This window comes from Aythya fuligula, chromosome 23 (assembly GCF_009819795.1).
Source record: "Aythya fuligula isolate bAytFul2 chromosome 23, bAytFul2.pri, whole genome shotgun sequence".
Taxonomy (NCBI): Eukaryota; Metazoa; Chordata; class Aves; order Anseriformes; family Anatidae; genus Aythya; species Aythya fuligula.
In genome coordinates, this window is record NC_045581.1 from 4,986,027 (window position 1) to 5,006,940 (window position 20,914).

General features: G+C 46.3%; 3 protein-coding genes across 4 annotated transcripts; all 3 read left to right on the top strand.

Annotated features, from left to right (window-relative positions):
* The first annotated feature begins 80 nt into the window (after positions 1–80).
* Positions 81–7,065, top strand: MRPS15 (mitochondrial ribosomal protein S15). The gene is made up of 8 exons (XM_032202213.1): positions 81–209; positions 1,633–1,695; positions 1,947–2,022; positions 2,864–2,912; positions 3,703–3,787; positions 4,752–4,810; positions 5,961–6,152; positions 6,887–7,065. Exons 1-8 carry the CDS (start codon positions 125–127, stop codon positions 7,004–7,006), a joined length of 729 nt encoding a protein of 242 aa, XP_032058104.1. The 5' UTR covers positions 81–124; the 3' UTR covers positions 7,007–7,065.
* An 895-nt stretch (positions 7,066–7,960) lies between these two features.
* OSCP1 (organic solute carrier partner 1) lies at positions 7,961–19,042 on the top strand. Of its 2 annotated transcripts, XM_032202211.1 has the most exons (11): positions 7,961–8,072; positions 9,863–9,892; positions 13,420–13,574; positions 14,273–14,440; positions 14,993–15,073; positions 15,686–15,789; positions 16,153–16,281; positions 16,834–16,903; positions 17,475–17,614; positions 18,290–18,353; positions 18,888–19,042. In XM_032202211.1, exons 1-11 carry the CDS (start codon positions 7,961–7,963, stop codon positions 19,002–19,004), a joined length of 1,170 nt encoding a protein of 389 aa, XP_032058102.1. In that variant the 3' UTR covers positions 19,005–19,042. The 2 variants fall into 2 exon arrangements, with proteins under 2 accessions (XP_032058102.1, XP_032058103.1); XM_032202212.1 differs by lacking the exon at positions 9,863–9,892.
* Positions 19,043–19,627: 585 nt separating this feature from the next.
* Positions 19,628–20,262, top strand: LSM10 (LSM10, U7 small nuclear RNA associated). Its single transcript, XM_032202214.1, has one exon. It carries the CDS (start codon positions 19,857–19,859, stop codon positions 20,226–20,228), a length of 372 nt encoding a protein of 123 aa, XP_032058105.1. The 5' UTR covers positions 19,628–19,856; the 3' UTR covers positions 20,229–20,262.
* The last annotated feature ends 652 nt before the right edge of the window (positions 20,263–20,914 follow it).

The following is a 20,914-nucleotide window of genomic DNA, read 5'->3' on the forward strand; positions in this document are numbered from 1 at the left end:
ATTTTTTGGGGGTTTTGGGGGGGGGGGGACACATTGGGGTGGTGCCCATCGATGCGCTCGGCAATCGCTCGGTGGCGGCGCCTGGGCAAGATGGCGGCGCCCAGGGCGGCGGGGCCCTGAGGAGATGGGGGCGATGGCGGCGCTGGGCCGCGGCCTGGCGGGGGCGGCCTCCGCCGTCCTGGGGGGCGGCCGTCGAGGGGCAGCGGCCGGTGAGGGGTCGTGGGGGTGCGGGGCGGCCCGGGGAGGGAGCCGGGAGAGGGGGAGAAGGGGAGGGAGCGGAGGGGAGGGTGGAAAGGTGAGGGTGGCTCGGGGCGGGCAGCAGCCTGAGGGGGGGTCCTGACGGGGATGGGGGAGCCCCCGGGGGGCTGAGGTGGGCCTCAAGGGACAGAGGAGGTCCCTGGGGGGCAGAGGTGGCCCTAAAGTGGGAGAGGTGGCCCCCAAGGTGGTAGGGGTGGCCTCCCGGGGGTCGTGGGGCTGGGTGGCCCCGGGGAGGGGACAGGGGCTGGGGGTGCTGCGGGGGAGGTGGGGAGGGCCTGGGGGGGGCCTCAAGGCGTGAGGGGGCCGGGGGTGGGCGGTGTGGGGTGGGTGTGGGGCTGGCTCTGGGGTGAGTGGGGCTGGGCGGCCCCCTGTCTGCTGGGGCTGAGGGGGCTGGGGTGGGCAAGGGGTTTTGGGGCTTAAAGGGGAGGTGCGCAAGGGGCTGAGGGCTGGGGACGGCCTGCGGGGCTGCTCTGAGCACCTCAGGGCTGTGCTGAAGTAGCTGAGGTGGCCCTGACACCAAGGGTCCAAGCCCCAACACCAAGAGTCCCTCAGGTGCAGCACGCCTGTGTGCACAGAACCGGCCCTGAGCTGATCCAAGGCGCAGGTCACAGCTCCAGCCTTGTTTCTGTGCGTGCTGCTACGGCACAGGACACACGAGAGGGCTGACTGAGCCGTGGGGAGATCTGCCCTGTGCTGAGCACGTGTCCTGCGAGCCAGGGCTCAGGTCTGGTGCCTCCCAGCTGCAGAGTTTCGCTAGCTTGCTGCTCAGCAAACTCCATTTGTAGGCAGGACTGGCGAAGCCTGTACGTGAAAGGATGCTTGAATAATCTCAAGCAGGTGTTGATACCAACATCAAAGCCTAGAAAGGGCAGTTGTAAGAGTTCTTTCTAGTCTTGGAACTCAGGATACTGATGAATATCCTTGTCTGTACCAAGGTGTGCCGGTCAAAGGTTTTGCTGCACCTCTCTGCCACTGGCATAGTTCAGAGCAGCCCATCTAACTTGCACGTGAAACTATTTGCATTAAATAATCAATTTGAATCCTTTAAATGAACACAGTTCAGCTGGAGAACCTTGCATTCTGTTTAGCAGCAGGCCAGGCGCTTGTGATCTCTTCCTGCTAGCCTTGTTCTTTTTTTCATTTGAGTTGGCTTCACCCATTTGTTTTAGCACCAGTGTGAGGACCACACTGAAACTGTTCCATGCTGCCTGTGGGACAAAAGACCTAAGTTGGTTACAAATCATCTTGGAGTCTACATACTCTGACCAGTTTTCTAGTACAGGCTGGGCAGTGTTTAATGAGTATGTAGGTAGAAAAGTGCAAACAATCTAATAAATCTTTGCGTGTGGTTTTTTTTTTTTTTTTTTCATCAAGTTTGCAGTGCCTTTATTCAGCCAGCAAGATGTTATGCCAGACCTGTGAGAAGAAAGATAAGAGGTACGTCAGGATTGGTGGGAGAAAGTGGCAAAATTTTACTGTTGATGCTATTGGAGTTGTACCCTAATGCAGCAAGAAGAGGGGGTATTTGGGGAAATTTGCATCTTTTTCACTTTAAAGATGCAGATGTACACTGCTTGTGAGAAGAGAGGGAAACGTAATCCCTGCTGCAGGAATTTGCATCTCTGCAGCTTGAGGGGTGATTACAAAGGTGAGGGAGCCAGACTTACTGCCTTATCTTTCCCTTGTAGACATCCCCAGCCATTTGGATGATCTTCCTCCAACAATGATGAAGAAAGAGTATGCCAATGTCCCGATAATAAATAGGTATGATACAGCAAAAAGGCACGGCTAATCTCTTGAGAGCTTTGTAGCTTAGATTCATATAACCGCCATCTGTGGAACATGTCAGCTGCTCAATAATGAATGTTCTGTGGTCACAGCTACGCAATTAAAAAAAAAAATAACAAAATTGCAAGCCACCACTGTTTGTGACTGTGTTAGGTTTCTGTTTAATTAATGTAAGATGCACTGAGCATGTTTCTCAGAAGTGCTGTTTGTCCACATCTTTTGTGGACTTTGTCTACATCCGTAGAAAAAGAAATAATCTTGACGTGATAAAAATAATCTTCTTAGAAATAATCTATGCCTGTCTCGAAAACAGGTGTTAAAGAGTCTACAATTAAACAACTCAAAATGAGAGGCTACTTCTGATATCTGGGCCTGAAGTTCTGCATTTTTATGCTTTGATTCCAGAACTCTTCATGTGTGGTGCATGGACAGCCCCCAGTGGCGTAACTGAGACTTTCACAAGTCTTTGAAGGAGCAGGTCTTAGAAGTAATTATTTTGTCCTTGGCTACTTACCTGGTGGTTAACCTTTAGCACGCAGTTTGCAGGCATTGTTGTTTTTGGAACTTCAGCGTGATTTGAAATAATTCATACAGTGCTTCCTGTGGAAACTTGATGCTTCTGTGATTTTCAGCCATTATTTTTCTTTGGAATACAGAAATAGCTCGTGGCTGACAGGTTTAGGAGGGGAGGAGAGTCACTGTAAACCTGCAGAATAAATTTGAGGGAAGTTAATGTGTTCTGAAAACCTAGCTTCATTCCTGTTGTTAAATATACCTGGTTTCTAAGCTTATAAACCAATCTGCAATCTCCTTACAGCGTTGATGACGTAGTGAAAAGATTATTGTCACTGGAAATGGCAAGCCAGGTTAGTGTCATTTTACATGCATAAAAACTAGATGGTTTGTCAAACCATCATGTTTATGTAACTTACCTATATTATTAAATGCCCTACATTTACTCTTGTTATAAGTGTTGCTTGGTGGATGCAGATCTGGGGATATTAAATACATGAGGATGATAAGTCTTGCATGCTCTTAAAATTTATTATGAAGTTGTCTTTATGATAATAATTGCATATTAAAATTGGGTAATAAAGTATTCCATGAGCACAGGAGGAGATGCAGCTGTGTTGCGTTATTGCTGGCGGTTGGGCTGTATTACAGAAGTAGTACACTGGGCAGCAGGTGTTCTTCAAATGACTTTTATTTTTTGTATGCCCAGAAAACAAGTAAGCAAAGCAGAACAGCATCACAAAGATCTTGCTGTTTCTTGATGCCTACCACCTAAGCTTAAAAAGATTCAAAAAGTGAAGGCAGCTACCATGTGAGACCAGCTTTGGTTCTGTTTCTGCTGCTCATGAGGGTGTCAGGACCTCTTCACCAGCCTTCTTTTGTAATTTTGGGAAGAAGGATGTGCCTGGACTCGTAGCAGAAAACAGAATCACTGTTGTTGAGATCTTTTGTGCTCCTTCCTTGGTGTACTCTGAGCACTATCCTATGTGCAGTACGTTCCTCTTTTGCAGCACTACTTACACCTTTTGCAATGGACATCAAGTAAAGCTACAAAGCCTTTATCTGGGCATTTGGGAAGAGATGTGGGGTGTCTCAGACCTGCAGTGTTCCTCAGAAAGTGACAAGTTCTTTTCTTGTCCACAGAAGGAGAAAATGAAGATAAAGACACAGCAGCTGGTGGAGAAGGTCAGGAGGTCTCCAGATGACAATGGCTCCTTTGAGGTGCAAAGTAAGTTAAAAGAAGCAGAAGGATATTGTTGGCAGATGATAGTTCACTTTGCCTTTATTCAGCTATTCCCACCCTATCACTTCAAGTTTGCTGTATCAGCTAGGAAAATCTCTTTCAGGAGAGCACCTGAGAGGCAGGTAGCCTGCGGTACAGGCTGGGGTGCTTACAAGAGATTTGCTGAGGAAGGCTCAGCTCACTTATGGTGAAAGAAATGTGAAATACCAGAAATGTAGGGGCACAATTGGCTCTGTTCCAGTTATATTTATTACAAGTGTCTGCAAGGATAGTTTCCAAATCACTACTTGATATCCACCCTCTAAAGGCCGCATGTGCATTGTTCTGCTTCAAATGCTTACGTGACATGAACCATTGCACAGCATCCATTACCAGAATGAAATGCTAGATTCAGCCTTGGAAGCCAAATTTCCTTGTGCATAGGCAAGTTCTGCCTGAAGCATAGTGTAGGGACAGTGCAGAGACAAAGGCCGTACTGCCAATGACCAGAATGTTCTCTGCTATCATTAATAAAGGCCTTCAGTTTCTCAGGCTGCCACCAGCACCATTTCCAAAATCGAAAACCTTGAAAGCTGGATGCAGCTGTTAGGAAAAGCTCTTAAACTGTGTCTGTTCCTCCAAAACTTAAACCAAAGGAGATGAAATTAATGTAAATTCACCAGTAATTCAGCAAAGCAAGAGGCCTTACAAATAAATTCATGTGATCAGCTGTTAAAATATTAACCTCTAATCAGGCAGCTTGATAATAGTAATAGTTCTTGCTTGGGTTAATGTAGGTTATATTTTGTGTTTTGTTTACCATTTACTGTGCAATAATATTTGCTGTGGTGCAGTGGGTATGCATAAGAACAGCAGTCTGCAACTGGCAATTTGAAGGAAACGTAAATGACGCCATCTCACCCTGGAAAGCTTCTGCTCTCTCATGGCTTCTTGTGTCTGTCCTTTATAGCTGCTATATTGACTGCTAAGATACGCACTTACGAGGAGCATCTTCAGAGGCATCCCAAGGTAACTGTCAGTGATCTGAGCCCGTGCATGCGAGACAACAGCTGTTCAGGTTGTTTTCTGAGTTGAGAACAAAGGGATTTTGATTCTGGGGATTAGGGCTTTGCTAAGATGGTTTATAAAATAGCAGTAACTGTTCCTTGTTGTCAGTCTGGGAAACTGCTGGCTCAGTCACAGCTATGTTCTCACCCACTGAAATGTGGAATGTGTTTTATTTTTGTTACTGGATTGTTGGGAATGCCTGAGCAGATACATTTCAATGCAGTTTAGCTAAATTTGGTTTTGCTGCAGATACAGTTCCGATGCTTAGTGTTCAACATAACTAGTGTGATCACTTCAGCTGTATTCTCCATCTGTTCTGCCTTTAGCACAGTCCTGTCCACTAAATATTTCTAATGTCATAATGACCATTTCCCTACCTAAAGCTGCTTGGGTTCAAGTCCAAACTGAAAACATCACAACTGTATGTTTCTGAAAAAGATCTACTGAAGATTCTGAATGTAGTGGAAAAGGTGGGAAGTGGATTAATCAACCGTGTTTGAAAAAAGTTCATAAGTATTACCTAATCATAAAAGTTCAAAGAGTAAAACAGAACAGAATTCAGTTTAAAGAACGCAGAAATTGTGCCAAATGTACAGCAGAAAAGACCTTTTGAAATTACTTGGCTCAAGCCTGGTTTTAGACAAATTGCTTGTAAAGGGTAGAGCGATTTCTTCCATGAGATTGCCCTGGACGGTATGGATCAAGCTATGCATATTCTCTTCCAAAGAACAATTCAAACTGTGAAATAGAGCCAAGTCAGATTTTATCTTTACATTTAAATTCTGGAAAGGCAAAAATAAATAGTTCCAGAAATAACACGGAAGCGTACGTTTCAGAGGGGAAGCAGAGTTTTTAGCCGGTAGACTTCTCCCACAGTCTTTGCCTCCAAGTCTTTGCAGCTTGGAAAAAAGCAATTTCAGTGCAAAGTAAATTAAGTCTTCACAGATCTTCTAGTAGTGATCTAATGTTCTTGTGGTATCTGCTGAGAAAAATTGTTCTAAGATACTGTCCTTAACCTGATTGTTTCCTTTTAGCCATAATTTGGTCTAAGTACTTTATTGGAATGGAAGTACAATCTTTTGCAATCTAGTGAACATTAAGTCCTTTACAGGATAAAAGTAACCGTCGTCTCATGCTGATGGCCATGGATCGCCGGAAGAAACTACTTGCATATCTTCGCCGTGTCCGCTACGATGCCTTTGAAAACACCTGCAAGCAGCTGAATATCCAGTATGCGCTACCCCCTGCCTACTCCCGACGGGTCACCAAGCGCTGGGTTGTTAAGAAGGCATTTTGTATCAAGGTATGGAGCAAACCGGAGCAAAAGCTATGTAACTGGAGTAGGAAAAAATCTCTTCATAGGGATCACAATTAGGACAGAAAGGGCTGATACATAAGAGTCCTTTAAATCTGTGTTTTGAATTTGAGGAGATGATGATAGCAGTAGAACAAAACAAGCTTGACAAAGCAAAAACAACACAAAAGGCACTTAGGCCATGGGCAGTGAAGCGTGTACTGACTGAGGGTGTACTGTGGTTAAGAACTTCAGGTTGAGCTGCTAGTTTACTCAGAAATGCGTGATTCTAAACAGGTTTTCTTCCAAGCCTGGTGTGGGGAACTAATGTGTAAGACTATTAAGTTTGATGGCAATTTTAGAACAGAAATGTGGGTATGGCCACTGAGCTCCTCTCATTTGCTCTAAATGTATTGCGGTAACTGACCAGAATCAAAGCTAGACAATGCTCAGTATATAAATATTAAATCTCAATCCAATTAACTTATAAGTAAAAGACTGAATAGCTATAACTGAATATCAGAGAGTGGTACCCTAGAACATAGGCTGCTTGGAGTCCTGGAGGAAGAAAGGGCAAGGAGCTGATTTCACTGAAATACATTGCGTGCCTTCTGGCCTCCGCTGCAGGAACTCATCAGATCCATGCTGTGTGTCGCAATGAGCAGCAGCAGCAGAATGGTTGTAATCAGCAGCAGACAGCTTTGTCTTTCCCCTTCTCTCACCTGCTTATGCTCCTCCTGCAGGTTTTTCAGGAGGCGCGGAAGCTGAAAGCACCAGAAAGGCTAAAGAAGAGGAGAGAGTGGCAAGCAAAAGCCAGAGCTGCAAAAGAGAAGCAGGCGCAGAGCGAAGGGACGGCTGTGTAGCTGCACACTGGGTTTGTGATACAGCCAGTCTCTCCAAAAATAAACAGCTACCAAAAGGCTTGTCGACTTTGCTTAAGTGCATGTGTGATCTGCGCCGTGTGAGTACCCAAAAAAGTGCAGTAAGCGATTTAAGTGTTTTAGAAGTTTAAGACTGCTTCCTTGGACCGTGTCCTGAGCAGCCTGTGCTGTGCTGAGAGGAGCGCTGGGGGCTTTATCAGCATGCCTTTGGCAGGGAAAGGCATTGATGTCTTCAAGTGAAAGCACCTTTGAGTAGTGTCTGTCTCCTCTCATTACCCGGTGAGCCTGCAGAATTGCGCTGTCAAACAGCATTGGAGCAGCTGCTCGGCAGAATTCAGCAGGGGATTCACTACATGTAATGGAAATGAGAGGAGAGAATGAGGAGAAATGTGGCTTATTTGGAAATAAAGCAGCCCTGACACTGACTCAAAAACCCATTCCTCCTCACAATCAAATGCAGGTTGACTCTGCACTCTACAGCTGTAGAAACCATACTAACAATCAAGTCTGGCATTTCCCAGCTGACTCGGGTATTTGCGTTCATTCTTTGGTAGCCATCCCTCAGCATCACTCAGAAACTCAGTGATGTTATATCAAAAACGCCATTGATGGTTATTAAACTAAATAATTATGAGTAAAGTGGCGCCCGCTGGCAGAGTTCAATAGAAGAATAGAGAGTTCCCCTCAGCTGTCGCGTGGACGCGTGCCGGGGATGCCTGCGTGCTGAACCGAGGCAAGCTGATTTTTAAGCCTGTCACAAAGGCTTAAATTTGGCGAGGAAATGCCTCCAATTAATCAGTTATTACAATTTAATTAGTTATTAAGTTGTGGTATCGCGCTGTGGCGGGGGGGACATGCCAACACGGCGCCACGCCATTGGCCCGGCCGTTGCCTGGCGGCGGCGGCGGCGGCGGCTGTGTGGGGGGGGCGGGCGCCATGTCGGGCCGGGCGCTGCCGCTGCTGTTCCTCAACCTGGGCGGCGAGATGCTCTACATCCTGGACCAGCGGCTCCGTGCCCAGAGCATCCCCGGAGAGAAGGCCCGCAAAGGTGAGCCGGGGCTGGGATCGGGGGGTGTCGGCACTGCGGAGACCCCATCTGGGCCCTCCCGTGCCCGGCTTTGTGAGGATGGGGCTGTGAGGGGCGGTGTGTGAGGGGATCCCCAAGGATCCTAGGGTCATTAGGGTCGAAAAAGTGCTCCCAAATCATCTGACCCAACCATCACCTTACTGCCAATGTCATCCCCTGCCCCTGTCCCCCAGCACCACGTCCAACCTCTCCCTGAACACCCCCAGGGATGGGGACTCCACCACCTCCCTGGGCAACCCGTCCCAACGCCTGAGCGCTCTTGCTGAGGAGAAATGTCTCCTCATTTCCAGCCTGAACCTCCCCTGGCACAACTCGAGGCCGTTCCCTCTGCTCCTGGCACAGTTCCCTGTGAGCAGAGGCCGACCCCAGCCCCCCACCCCTTCCTTCCAGGCAGTTGCAGAGAGCAATGAGGTCTCCCTGAGCCCCCCTTCCCCAGCCCAAACACCCCCAGTTCCCTCAGCCCTTCCTCACAGGACTTGTGCTCCAGGCCCTTCACCAGCATCACAGCCCTGCTCTGGATACTCTCCAGAAGAGGCTGGGTGCTGGAGGTAATCAGCAAGGAGCCATGCTGCTGCAGGTGGAGCATTGCCCAGGGCTTTTCAGACTTCTCCTGAAGTACCATTGCTTTCAGTGCTCCAGCAAAGAGATCTGTGGTTCCTTAATAGCATGCAAGCATGCAGTCAGTTTTTTGGTAATGATTCTCTTAATAATACAGGAATTAATGCAGATATACTTGCCATGATGTTACTGGAAGGATGCTTGAAAAGTAATAGAACATCGCAGTGCCTGCCACTGAAAGAAGCCCTGGGGAAGTGGTTTCCTTACAAGTTTCGTTGCTCTGCCACAAGAATGGGTCCTGTGTGGTTTTCTTCTCTTAAAATAAAGCTGTTTGAGTTAAACAACTTCCATGAAGTTTCTGTAGTAATGACTGCTTGCAGGTATGACTGAAGCTGGTTTGTGAAATGCACGCAGATGCTACAGGAACTGGAACAGATTTCAATAGCTCTGCACTTGTGTTGTACGTTAGTGCTGCAGATGTGCTTTTGGAATTGCAGTAACTCAGGATCTGAGCTTCTCAACCCAGGTCCTGAAATGTTTCAGGACAACCAGATTTCTTTGCAACCAGAATAAGAACAACTAAGCAATACTAAACATTTCCTTACAGCAATATAATTTTTAATTATTCGTATTTGTCTTTGGTAATCTGCCATGAGTTTACTTCCCTGCTGCTGTTTGTGCAGTTCTCTGTTTACAGCTTTAACTGCATTTAGTAATGTATAGTGGAATATCTGAGCGGTTGAATTAGATCTGTACCAGTTTATCTATGCATTTATTCTTGTCTTTCTTAAAAACCGGGCTTTAATTTTACTGAGATGTGGTGCGGTCTTCACTGAGGTGTTGTTGCTTAAAACTGTTCACTGAAATATTGTTCCTTTATAAGTGCAAAAAAAAGCTGGAAAAAAAATCCAAGCTAAATGCAAAACATGCGAAGTTTCAATCAAGGGTAAAATTTTAGCTCCATTGAGGCAACAGGGATTTTTCCAAGGGGAGGGCAAGGTTCCACCTTTTGTGTATTAATTGAAAGTGAAAGATGTCAAGTAACAGAAGAGTTCTTTCTTGTTAAGCACTGATTGCTGGTGAGAAAAATCGAAGTCCATTAGTTAGACTCTTTTTTTCTTTATTTCTTTTATTCTTCAAGCTCTTGTTCTTACTTCTTGAACTGATGTTTTTGTTTTGTATGCTTCGTGTAGATGAATGGACAGATGTGGACAGGAAACGAGGTACTGTAACCTTCTAGCTGCATGCAGTAGACGAACACCACTACATGCACACATGAGGCTCGTTGTACGTGAACACACTGTATGCTGTTCCTGCAGCCCTCTAGTGATGGTGTCAAGGTTGAATAATATTTTTCACCTGTTAAAAAAAAAAAAAGAACTTTAACTATAGATCTTAGAAAAACAGGCAGTATCTCAAAATCCAGTAGCTTCAAAAGTAGCCTCTCTGTTAATTTAATCAAAGCAATACCTATAAATAGTCCATAACTTTTTCTCATAGTGCTCTTTCGAACCAGAATGATGTTTGGATTTTGCTAACATCTAGCAACGCAAGCATATAATTACATGAGCATTGTGATTTATTTTTTTTCTGCTTAAAGGCAGGAATATTAGATACACTGCATTTCTCTGTGATAACTTCTAATTTACTGTTCAGGGTTTTGATGAGTGAACTCCAGACGTTTCCTTGATGGGTGAACTCCAGGAGAGATTTTAGGCATTTCCATCCTAGCTGCTTATCCACCCCTGCTAATGGTTCGCCACCCTTGCAGCAGAGTGATCACAAAGGAGCGGGTTCACACACTCCAGACAAACTCACCTTGACTTAAATTATCACTGAAGGTGGGTTTGAGCTGAGGTTTTGCAGTGGAAGGTGAGTGTGGTTTCTTCCTGGGCTCTGCCTTGAAATGGCAGCCTCCAGAACAGGGGTATGGTAAGTAGCTGGATGAGAAAATAAATCTCTTAAACTATCACTTTTTTTCTCTTAAACTATCACTTTTTTTTCTGCTAGGTGAACATAAGTAGAACTTCCAGTGTCTCTTTAAGCAGCCCTTTTTTTAAGAGAGATCAGCATTATGATTTCTGTTTTTCAAAATAAGTCATTTGTAGGTTTTGAATGTTTACCAATGTGATACCCTGGAGTTTGCTGCTTTTTTTGCTACCATTAGGTGCTGTTTCCAATAATTAGTTTTCCCAGCATTTAACATCTCAGAAGCATAAAAGATTCCACATTTCCCCTCTCTTTTATCACACCCTAAATGGAGATAAGTTTTATAAAATCCTACTTTATCATATTCAGATGGTGAAGGCGCAGAGACAGATCTTGTGTTGACCAGTCAACTTCTCCTTGTGAGAGAAGAAAACTTTGTGAGCGCTGCTCTTAGGATGATCCCTTAAAAGTTACCAAAAAGCAACCACCAGAGTCTGCTGCTGCTGATAAAGCCAGATGACTAGGTTTGCCTGCCTTTGACTTTATGAACTTGTAACGTTCCCTTCGCTGCCTTGAGTGTACTTGGAGAAGCATGAGCACAACCAAATGGAAAGTCTCATGTCATGCATATGAGCCGTGTTACGTTGCAGCGCTAGGCGTTGAAATGTGTATGTCTCTGGTGACATGACACATGCAGGCCAAAACCACCATAAATCCTCAGCTTCTCTTTTGTCATCGCATTGTCTTCACTTGGTTTCCCTCTCCCCATCCCAGTTGATGAAACCTCTCTCTGCTAATCTGCTTTTATGCTATGTTGCTTGGCGTGCCATTATCCCTGAGCTAACACCCCTTTCTTTGTTATTTTCCATTGTGAGAATGGTGTAAGTATGTTCTTAGGGACTACCTGGGCTCTAAGATCTTTGCTCTGTCATTATCAAATGTACCTTGTGAGATTTGGCCTTTACCTTGATTTTTTTTTTTAATGTTTTTCTCAGTTCTTTTCATAGCCAATACAGGAGGTTTTAATTTCAGACAGTATTTTATGTAAGGCTTGGTATGTGGTTAACGTAGCTCTTCTGATTTCATTGTGAATATCTACTGTCTGCATACAGTGGTATTGTCTCTGACAGCTTTGGTTATTAGAGGCACTCCTAAGATGGAGGAGAAGCCTTTGTACAGACAACACATGTGGACAACTTAAAAATATCTTTTGTGATAACAGTGTCAGGCAAAAGTTCTTATTTTTGTCACAACTGATTACTTGCAAAATGCAATTATGCTAATACGTTGTGTTTGATTTTCTCCACTGAAAAAAGTGAGGATTTTTGCCTAAGACTGCAAGTAGGGATTGCCTTTTGGCCAGTTTATTTGAAAAGGGTGGAAGAGGAGAGATTTTTTTTTTCCATTTGTAGTTAGGTGTATTTGTAATCCGTGCTGCTCTGAAGCTGAGCTGAGGTGAGGCCCGTCTGTATTGGTTGGAGTACTTAAAACAGGGTGAGCTGTGTTACGTTACAGTGCAAGGGATGCTGAAACACGTACCCCACCACAAGACGTGCAGGAGAAAACCTGTCAGCATCAGCTTTAAACAAGGGGAGAGAATCGCTTCAGAAGGCACTCGCCTTCCAGAAAACAGCTGCCAGCGTCAAAGTGCTCAGCATCTATTACACACCTAGCAACATTCCCCAGACATTAATCATCTAAGAAAGGATGAAGTGACTGGAACATCAACTTTTCTTTTTTTTTTTTTTTCCCCTTCCCTTGAGATTTTTCTAATCTATAAGAATTAGCTCTCATTACAAGCTTCAGTAACAGTCATCTGCTTAGGGAAATTCATGCTTGTACAATTATCCCTGTGAATTGAAATTGATATATTTTTTCAACGTTTTTTACTAGGAAAAAAATGTTTATTTATGATAACTCTGTATCAGGTGTATGATAAAAGTATCAAATCCAGCAGGAAAGCGAAGGTGTCTGCTTGAGTCACTCCAAAGACATTTTCTATCTTCTTTGCATTAAAAGCTTGTTAACCAGAGCGTAGCCCTTATATTCAGCATTCCTGGTCTCCAGATATTCTCAAGTTAAGTTATGTAACAATTCCTTGCCTAAAATTAACACTTAAAAATGAAGCACTAGTCAGGAAGTTTAGAGTTCTGACCCTTTGGGTTGCTCTAATATCCTCAGATGTTACTGTGCTAAGAGCCCTGGATGGCCTTGCCACAGATCCCGCTGTTATAAATGCTTCCTTAAATACTTGTCAGTCCTAATCCGTTTCACACAAGTACTTCAAGGAGCTTTGAATCAGTCAGGAGCTTCTGTTTAGAAGGAAAAAATAGTGTCAAAGGCTAAAAAGAGAACCGATAGCTATGGTTTGTTTATAAAATAAAAAATAAAAAAATGCAGACTGATGCAAAACAGTCTTCTTAGGAAGCAGAACTGTAACTTTTATAGATAATACATGCCAGAGCAGCCTGTAAACAGAATTATTTTAAAAGGGGAAGGCGCTAGCCACTGCTGCAAAAACAAGGCAACAAGACCAGCGTTATTCCCATTGGAAAACAAGGTTTGTTGTCTGCAGCTCAAACACAGTTCTGCCTCTGGGGACAGCCAGCAGGAACATGCTGCTTGCTGAGACCAATACGGCATTGAGAAAAATGTCAAAATGACGAAGTGATCTTCCTTGCTTTTCCTTTTGTGGCTATGTACCTGGTTTTCACAGGTAAGCGTTCTGTGAGCCCTCACAGCTGTCAGTGTCCACGCGTGGAATGAATTAGATGAGTGCTGTATTTGGGAAGCGAACAACCGAGGCTCTCTGTCTTTACAGTTATGAATGACATCATCACAACCATGTTCAATAAAAAATTTATGGAAGAGCTGTTTAAACCACAGGAACTCTACTCCAAGAAGGCTCTGAGAACGGTGTATGACCGGCTAGCTCATGCTTCAATCATGAGGCTGAACCAGGCAAGCATGGATAAGGTAAAAAGACAATCTGTCTGGTCCTGACTCTGCTGCACTTTAATGCTGCTCTTCACAAGTTGCTCTAATTCTGAAGCATTTTGTAACAGACCTCTTTCCATTTGTTTTCTTTGTAAAAATGGTTCTAAGCCAATAAAAGTTTGGAGAAACCCATGGTAGCACCTGATAATTCATCACCTTAAGCAGAAATACTTGGTTTTGAGTTTAATTAAAGTTTAAGAGGTTCAGGAAGCCTTCTTTATAAGAATGTTTATGTATATATATTTTTTTATATTTATACATATATATATATAAGCCTATACATATGTTGTATAAATATATTTATATATATATATATTTCTGTATTGATGCTCGCTGTTTTGTAGTTGCAGGTATAAGAATTTTTACCTGCCAACAGTATATCCAGTGGTCAATTTTCTGGAAAATAATAATAATAATTATAGGAACTTGACTACCTGTGAGACCTCTACCCTGGTGTCAATGTTGAAATTGTCAGTAGTCTGAGAGGCCAACAGGAGGGATGACAATGTGATTTTAGAAGTCTTATTTTCATAGGAAACAATGCTGAAATGGTTCTCCTTACCTGCAGGCAGGAACTAAAAGAAAAAAATAGTGTCTAAAACCCACATGAAATTATCTAAGTGATGTTGCCGTCTGTGTTGTGATGGAACCCAAATTTCTCCCTTGTTGTTTTGCAGCTGTATGACCTTATGACTATGGCTTTCAAATACCAAGTCCTGCTGTGTCCTCGGCCCAAAGACATTCTGCTGGTCACGTTCAATCACCTGGATGCAATCAAGGATTTCATTCGTGATTCCCCTGGCATTCTGAACCAGGTGGATGAAACTTTCCGACAGCTAATCGAAGTAAGAATCCCTAGAAAAATGGTGGAACATGGCCTTGTTTGAAGTTTCTTTTTCCTCTTTCAAGCTGATCTTAGAGACTAAATACTGCATCAGGAAGAGGCACATCAAGTGTGGAGCTTGATGGGTTCTTAGCCTCAGAGAACTTTTGCTCATGTAACTGCTGTAATTCTTTGTACAACGAACAGGAGTATCCCTGTGAAAGGGAACTCTTTCCTTAAAATGGTGAAAGTTCCGGGAGGTCATGAAATGGTTCCCAGGGACTTTCTGGAGATGGAGATGTTTACAACACAAGTTTTTTATGCTTGCCCCCTTTAAATCAGTACTAATTCAGTCTGATCAAAGTCTCCACTGACTTCAGCAGAAATTAAATCAGGCTCTTAGTCCCTGATAAGAAGTATTGATACTGATCAGCAGCCCTCCATATTTAATTTCCTCTTCCTCTGCCACACATGTACTAGCTTTGGCCAGCAGTGTTCTGGTAGGCTTGTTTCCACCTTTAACTTGATGGGGCATGGTACTCTTACAAAGATTACTGTGTTTTTTCTTTTTCAGGTGTACGGCAGTCTGTCTGCTGGTGAATTTCAGCTGATCAGGCAAACACTCCTCCTTTTTTTTCAGGACATGCATATAAGGGTAAGAATCCAGTGTAACTAGACAGTAAGCACAGAAGGAAGTTTGACTGTGGTTAGAATGCGAATGTATCATGTTAGAAGTTCATGATAAAGAGTTGGGTTTTGTTACTCATGCATTTTAGTCATCTTGATATGCTTGTCTTCAAAATTTAACAAGTTGAGCACGTCTACTACAGTAACACCCAATAATTCTAAAATATTCTGGAAAAAAATTACCCCTGACTACCTGTTTATTTTAGATGTGACTATATAGAGTAATTCCTGATTCAGGTTTTCATTAGTTTCAAGTTTCACAAATCTGACAGAATATCTGCTAGTAGATAAATAGGTTTTTATTTTAGTAGAGGCTTGATATGAAACTGAGAACCTCAAGCTTGAGGCTGTGGGCCTTGATGTTCTGTAAATAAATTGATCATACTCAAGTGCATAAAGAGTGCACTTTTTTTGATGTTTCATCAGTGTGCCCATCCTCTGTATCAGAGTGTTTATGTACATCAAAATCTCTAGGAAACCGATCCTAATCTAAGCAGGAAGGCTGCAAGGTCAGACTTCAGAGAACTCAGATCAGAAGATATTTAACTGATTTTCTAGAGGACGGGATATTCTTTTGCAGGTCTCTATCTTTCTGAAGGATAAAGTGCAAAACTCTAACGGTCGCTTTGTGCTGCCAATCTCAGGCCCTGTTCCATGGGGTACAGAAGTTCCAGGACTCATCAGGTGAATTCTGAACCCCTGCTTATACTGTTTGCAGTGCCTTGCATGTATGGCTGCTCAGAAAGAACACTCAGTCCCAGAGGTCTGATGGGCATCATGCTTAGAATGTCACTCATGTGGATAGCTGAACCTCCAGTAAGTGTCATTTATACAGCAAGATTTGGGTTTAAGTCACCCAGCAATGAAATACTGAACGTGTTTCTGACATTTCCTGCTCCAGTAAATCAGCTGTTAGTCATTTATCCTCTAAAATAGGCACTGACCAGCATACAGAATAGTGTTACTTGTACAGTAAGCAAAGGAAGTCAGTACTAAAAATAAGTAATAGAAGTATTAAGTATGTTTCAATAATGGCTTGTTTTTAAGGATGTATAATCGGAACGGAGATGAAGTTAAAAGAACCGAGTTCACCACTGATGGAAATTACATTACTCCACAAAGGGAAGGGTCTTTTGATCTCTATGGAGACAGAGTCCTCAAACTTGGAACAAATATGTAAGTCGTTTTTGTCCTACATAGAAACATGAAGTAAACAGTGATGATTATGGATTTGTTCAGAAGCACATCTTTGGTCTTGTTTGTTTATTTCTGCCTCTTTGGCTGTTATCAGCTTGACTGCTTTACAAAGTGATTACCCGATACAAAACGTGTGTGGATAAATATATTCAAAGGAGCTGTGGAAAAGAGCAAAAATTTGATTAATGTCTACAGCAGAGCTGAGTAAAGAGTGTTTTCATCTGGTACTGCATATTCTGTGAAATGTAATTTAAATTTAACAGCATTCGAGAAATCCTTTTTTTCCTTTACATTTGACTTAGATAATTTTTCCATTCTCAGAATAAGAGACAGTAACGTTCTTTCATACAGTTTTCTCACTTACATGTTTTAATGCCACAATACTCCATAAAACTGACCTGTAACTTCTCATTTCTGTAATTTATAGTTTTCAGAAAAATATTCTGAAATAAATTTAGGTCCTGTGCTGCTCCCTTCTATTTCTGTATCACAGACAAGTAACAGGTTTTCCTCATGTGTTTTTCTCTGTAGGTACAGTGTTAGTCGGCAAGTAGAGACGCACATGTCAGGATCATCCAAAAACTTGGCATCCCATGCGAAGGTTAGTGTCCTTCTGATTCTGTCACTGGTTAAATTTGTGACCTCGGCAGCAGTCTGTGCTATCTTCTCTTTTGCTCGCCTTCTTTCTCAAGTAAACAATAACTATCTTTTCAGTCTACACTTACAGGATAACTTCAGGGGAACCTGTTTACTTGTTCCTCTCTAGGCCTCAACAGTTCTCTCTGGCCCCTTTTGAACTAGGCCGTGAGAATGTTTTCCTAAAGAATTTTACGCACAGGCTTATGCAGTGGTGTACTGAAATGCTGCTTCCCATTTTAATTTCTTCCAAAAACAGGAAGCCGATTTGATTTCTCAGCTATCCAATTTAGCTGGAAAGCTATCTGGTCCTAGGTCTGTATATTCAAGGAAACATTTTAAATATGTAACTGATATTTATGACTTATCTATGCGATCTGAAACACTAACAATACAGAAATGTATTGTTAGTGTGTAAACGACACTCTGAAGTGTATATATGACACTCTGAAGAACACTTTTGTTATACCAGAACAGACAAATGCTTTTAGTTTTCCTGATATTCTGACCGCTGAACCCATTTTTGTTTTCTGCAGGAGAATGTGGCCCCTAACCCTCTTGCTAAAGAAGAACTGAACTTTTTGGCCAGGCTGTTAGGAGGTCTGGATATCAAGAAACCTGGTGGCAGCGAGACAGGATTTCGACTGAATTTATTCACAACAGATGAGGAGGAAGAGTATGCTCAAGCTGTTTTTCATCTGGGGTTTGTGATTTAGTGCCATGTGGACAGTCCTGGAGACTGAGGCTGGCCCTTGACAGCTTCAGGGACAGCATACCAATCTTCTCACTATTTTCTTATCCTGGTCCAGATAGTCCCTGCAGGAAAAAAAGAGGAACAGTTTGTCCGGCCATTTTTAAGACTGTCAGGAAGGAGAGAGTGATTTGTTACTAGTGCATCTCCTTTAAAGCAGGGTCTTGTGCTCCCTTCTCATGAGAAAGTCAGTCACCAGTAGGTGACAATCTGGTCTTAGGTTCCATCCCACAGAACAGACACATCCCTTCAGCCCCTTTAGCTCTCCTCTCCCCCAAATGCTCATTTCAGAGATAAGTTATGTGTCTGACCTGATTGCAGGTGATGAGCCTAATGGGCTCAAACACTGCAGCCACTTCCTGGCAGGGAGCATAAGGGTAGTGAGAGTTGTTACGTGGTTCCTGCAGAATGTGTTTGTCTGCTTTTATCCCCAACTACAGAGATAGTCCCCCTCTAGGTTTCAAAACTGGGATCAGTATATGCATGTGCTTAGCAGAAGTAGGAACGCTGTCTAAACTTTACATCTATAGGAGCCTCATTACTCTGTTTATCCCTTGTGTGTCATCGTGGGGTTAAGCACTCTTCATATTTTTAATCAAGACAGGCAGCACTGACCAGACCAGAGGAGTTATCTTACAAGGTTGTTAACATAGAAGCCACTCAGGTACGTACAGCGGGTTTCACATCTTTGACTCTACTCATTCCCTCCTTGCTAATTACTTTTACCCATCATAGTAACTTTATAGAAATACTTTTATTATTTATTTTGGTTAAGCTTATAAATCAGTGACGGCAGTATTTTCTGCTAACCCTGTGCATTTACTAATTGGGGTTGTTTAGTCTGGAGGAGGCTCAGGGGAGACTTTGTTGCCCTCTGCAACTCCCTGAAAGGAAGGGGTGGGGAGCTGGGGGCGGCCTCTGCTCACAGGGAACTGTGCCAGGAGCAGAGGGAACGGCCTCGAGTTGTGCCAGGGGAGGTTCAGGCTGGAAATGAGGAGACATTTCTCCTCAGCAAGAGCGCTCAGGCGTTGGGACGGGTTGCCCAGGGAGGTGGTGGAGTCCCCGTCCCTGGGGGTGTTCAGGGAGAGGTTGGACGTGGTGCTGGGGGACAGGGGCGGTGGGTAGGGGGCGGTTGGAGCGGGTTAGGGCTTCTCCAACCCTAACGAGCGAGCAGTTCCCGACCCGTGTCCCCACGCAGGACCCGGGGCTCCGTGCGGAGCTGGCCCGCATCGCGGGCGAGCTGGAGGTGGCGGAGCCGAGCCCGGCGAGCTCGGGGAAAGGCGAGGACCTGCTGGCGCTGATGGACGGGCTGTGAGCCCCCGGCATTAAAGGCTCTCTCCCTCCCCAGCCTGCCTCCGAGCCACGCTGCGGGGCGGGGACGGGGCTGGGGCTGCGCCTTCCTGCGGGGGGGACACGGGGGGGGGACGAGGGAGGGACGGAGGGGAGGGAAGGAGGAAGAGGAGGAGGAGGAGGAGGAGGCACCGAGCGCCGGGGGGGGCGCACGAGGAGCGGGAGCGACCGGGGGCGGCGTGGGGGTGAGTGGGGGGGAGGAGAGGGGAAGGGGGTGTGGGGGGCAGGGGGGGACACGGGGGGAAGGGGAGAGGGGGAAGGGGGTGGGTGGGAAGGGAAAGGGGGCACGGGGGGTGCTAGTGGGAGGGGGTACGGGGAACTGGAGTGGGAACAGGGCATGGGGGGCTCGAGGGGAAGGAGGTGGGAGGGGGGCGAGTGGGAAAAGGGGCATGGGGTGCAAGTGGGAAGGGGTACGGGGGGACTGGAGTGGGAAGGGGGCACAGGGGGTGCGAGGGAAAGGGGGTGGGAGGGGGGCAAGTGGGAAAAGGGGCATGGGGTGCAAGTTGGGGGGGGAACAGGGGGACTGGAGTGGGAAGTGGGGGTGTGTATGGCTGGTGGGAGATGGGTGGCGTGCGGGTGGGCGTGCAAGGGGAGGAGGAGGTGAGCACCCATGTGTGCAAGGGGTGGTGGGCAGGGGGAGTGCACGTGGGTCATGGGAGAGGGTGCAGGTAGCGTGCAAGGGTTGTGTGTGCACGAGTGTGCGAGGCGAGGAGGGTGACTTGAACCCGTGCTGGGGGCGTGAGGTGGGCGCCCTGTCTCAGAGCCCTCAGGTGCCGGCAGGGCGCAGTGCGGCGTCTCCCTGCCCCTCAGCCACGCCATGGAGGTGAGCCACTCGGTGAAGGAGCGCACCATCGCCGAGAACAGCCTGGTCATCCTGCTGCAGGGCCTGCACGGCCACGTCACCACCGTGGACCTGCGCGACGAGAGCACGGCCACGGGGCGCGTCACCAACGTGGACGCCTTCATGAACATGCGGCTGGCCCAGGTCACCTTCACCGACCGGCGGGGGGCCGAGTCCCACCTGGACGAGCTCTTCGTCACCGGCAGGAACGTGCGCTACGTGCACATCCCCGAGCAGGTGGACATCAGGGCCACCATCAAGCGGCAGCTGCAGCTCATCCACCGCGTCCGCTACTTCGGCGGCCGCGACAAGGGGCGCAGGGAGTTCCCCCGCGCCAAGCACAAGTGAGCGCCGGGCTGCCATGGACACGGGGACATCTGGGGGACATCTGGGGGGACACGGGGACCGTGGGGTGTGAAGTTGTGTGGTGGTTAACTGCTAACTGGGACGTGTGGCTGTGTAATTAGTGTTTGTGTAATTAGTGATTGATGCACTGCACCTCGGTGGGCCTCAGCCCCTGAACAAAGCCCTTCTGGCCCCGAGGCCCGGCTCCGGGCTGCAAATTGGGGGCGCTCCCCCCCGGGGGGCTTCGCCTGGGGCCTGGCCCCGGGGTAGGCCCGAGCCAGGCGCTAAGGCCGCGGGGTTGCCATGGCAACGGGCGGCAGCGCGGAAGCCCCGCCTCCCCGCCAATCGCAGCGCGCTCCCGGCTCCCACGTGACCTCCACCCCTTCGCCAGCCAGCCTTTGATGCGAGCGGAGCCAATCGGCTGCGGGAGTCACCGCGCTTCAACCAATCAGCGTCCACTCCTCGACCAATCCCACCACGCCGCCCTGCATCCCCTCCCATCCCCACCTGCCAATCACACCTCTCCTCCAATCCCCACCGCCCTTCCCGCGGAGCCCCGCCCCTTACCCCCCCCCCCCCCCCCAGACGCCATCTCGGTGGCGGCCGCCAGGAGGCGGGCTGGCGGCTGAGGGGCGGGGCCGGGCCGGGCCGGGCCGTGCGTCACTTCCGCTGTCAGGTGGCCGCCGAGC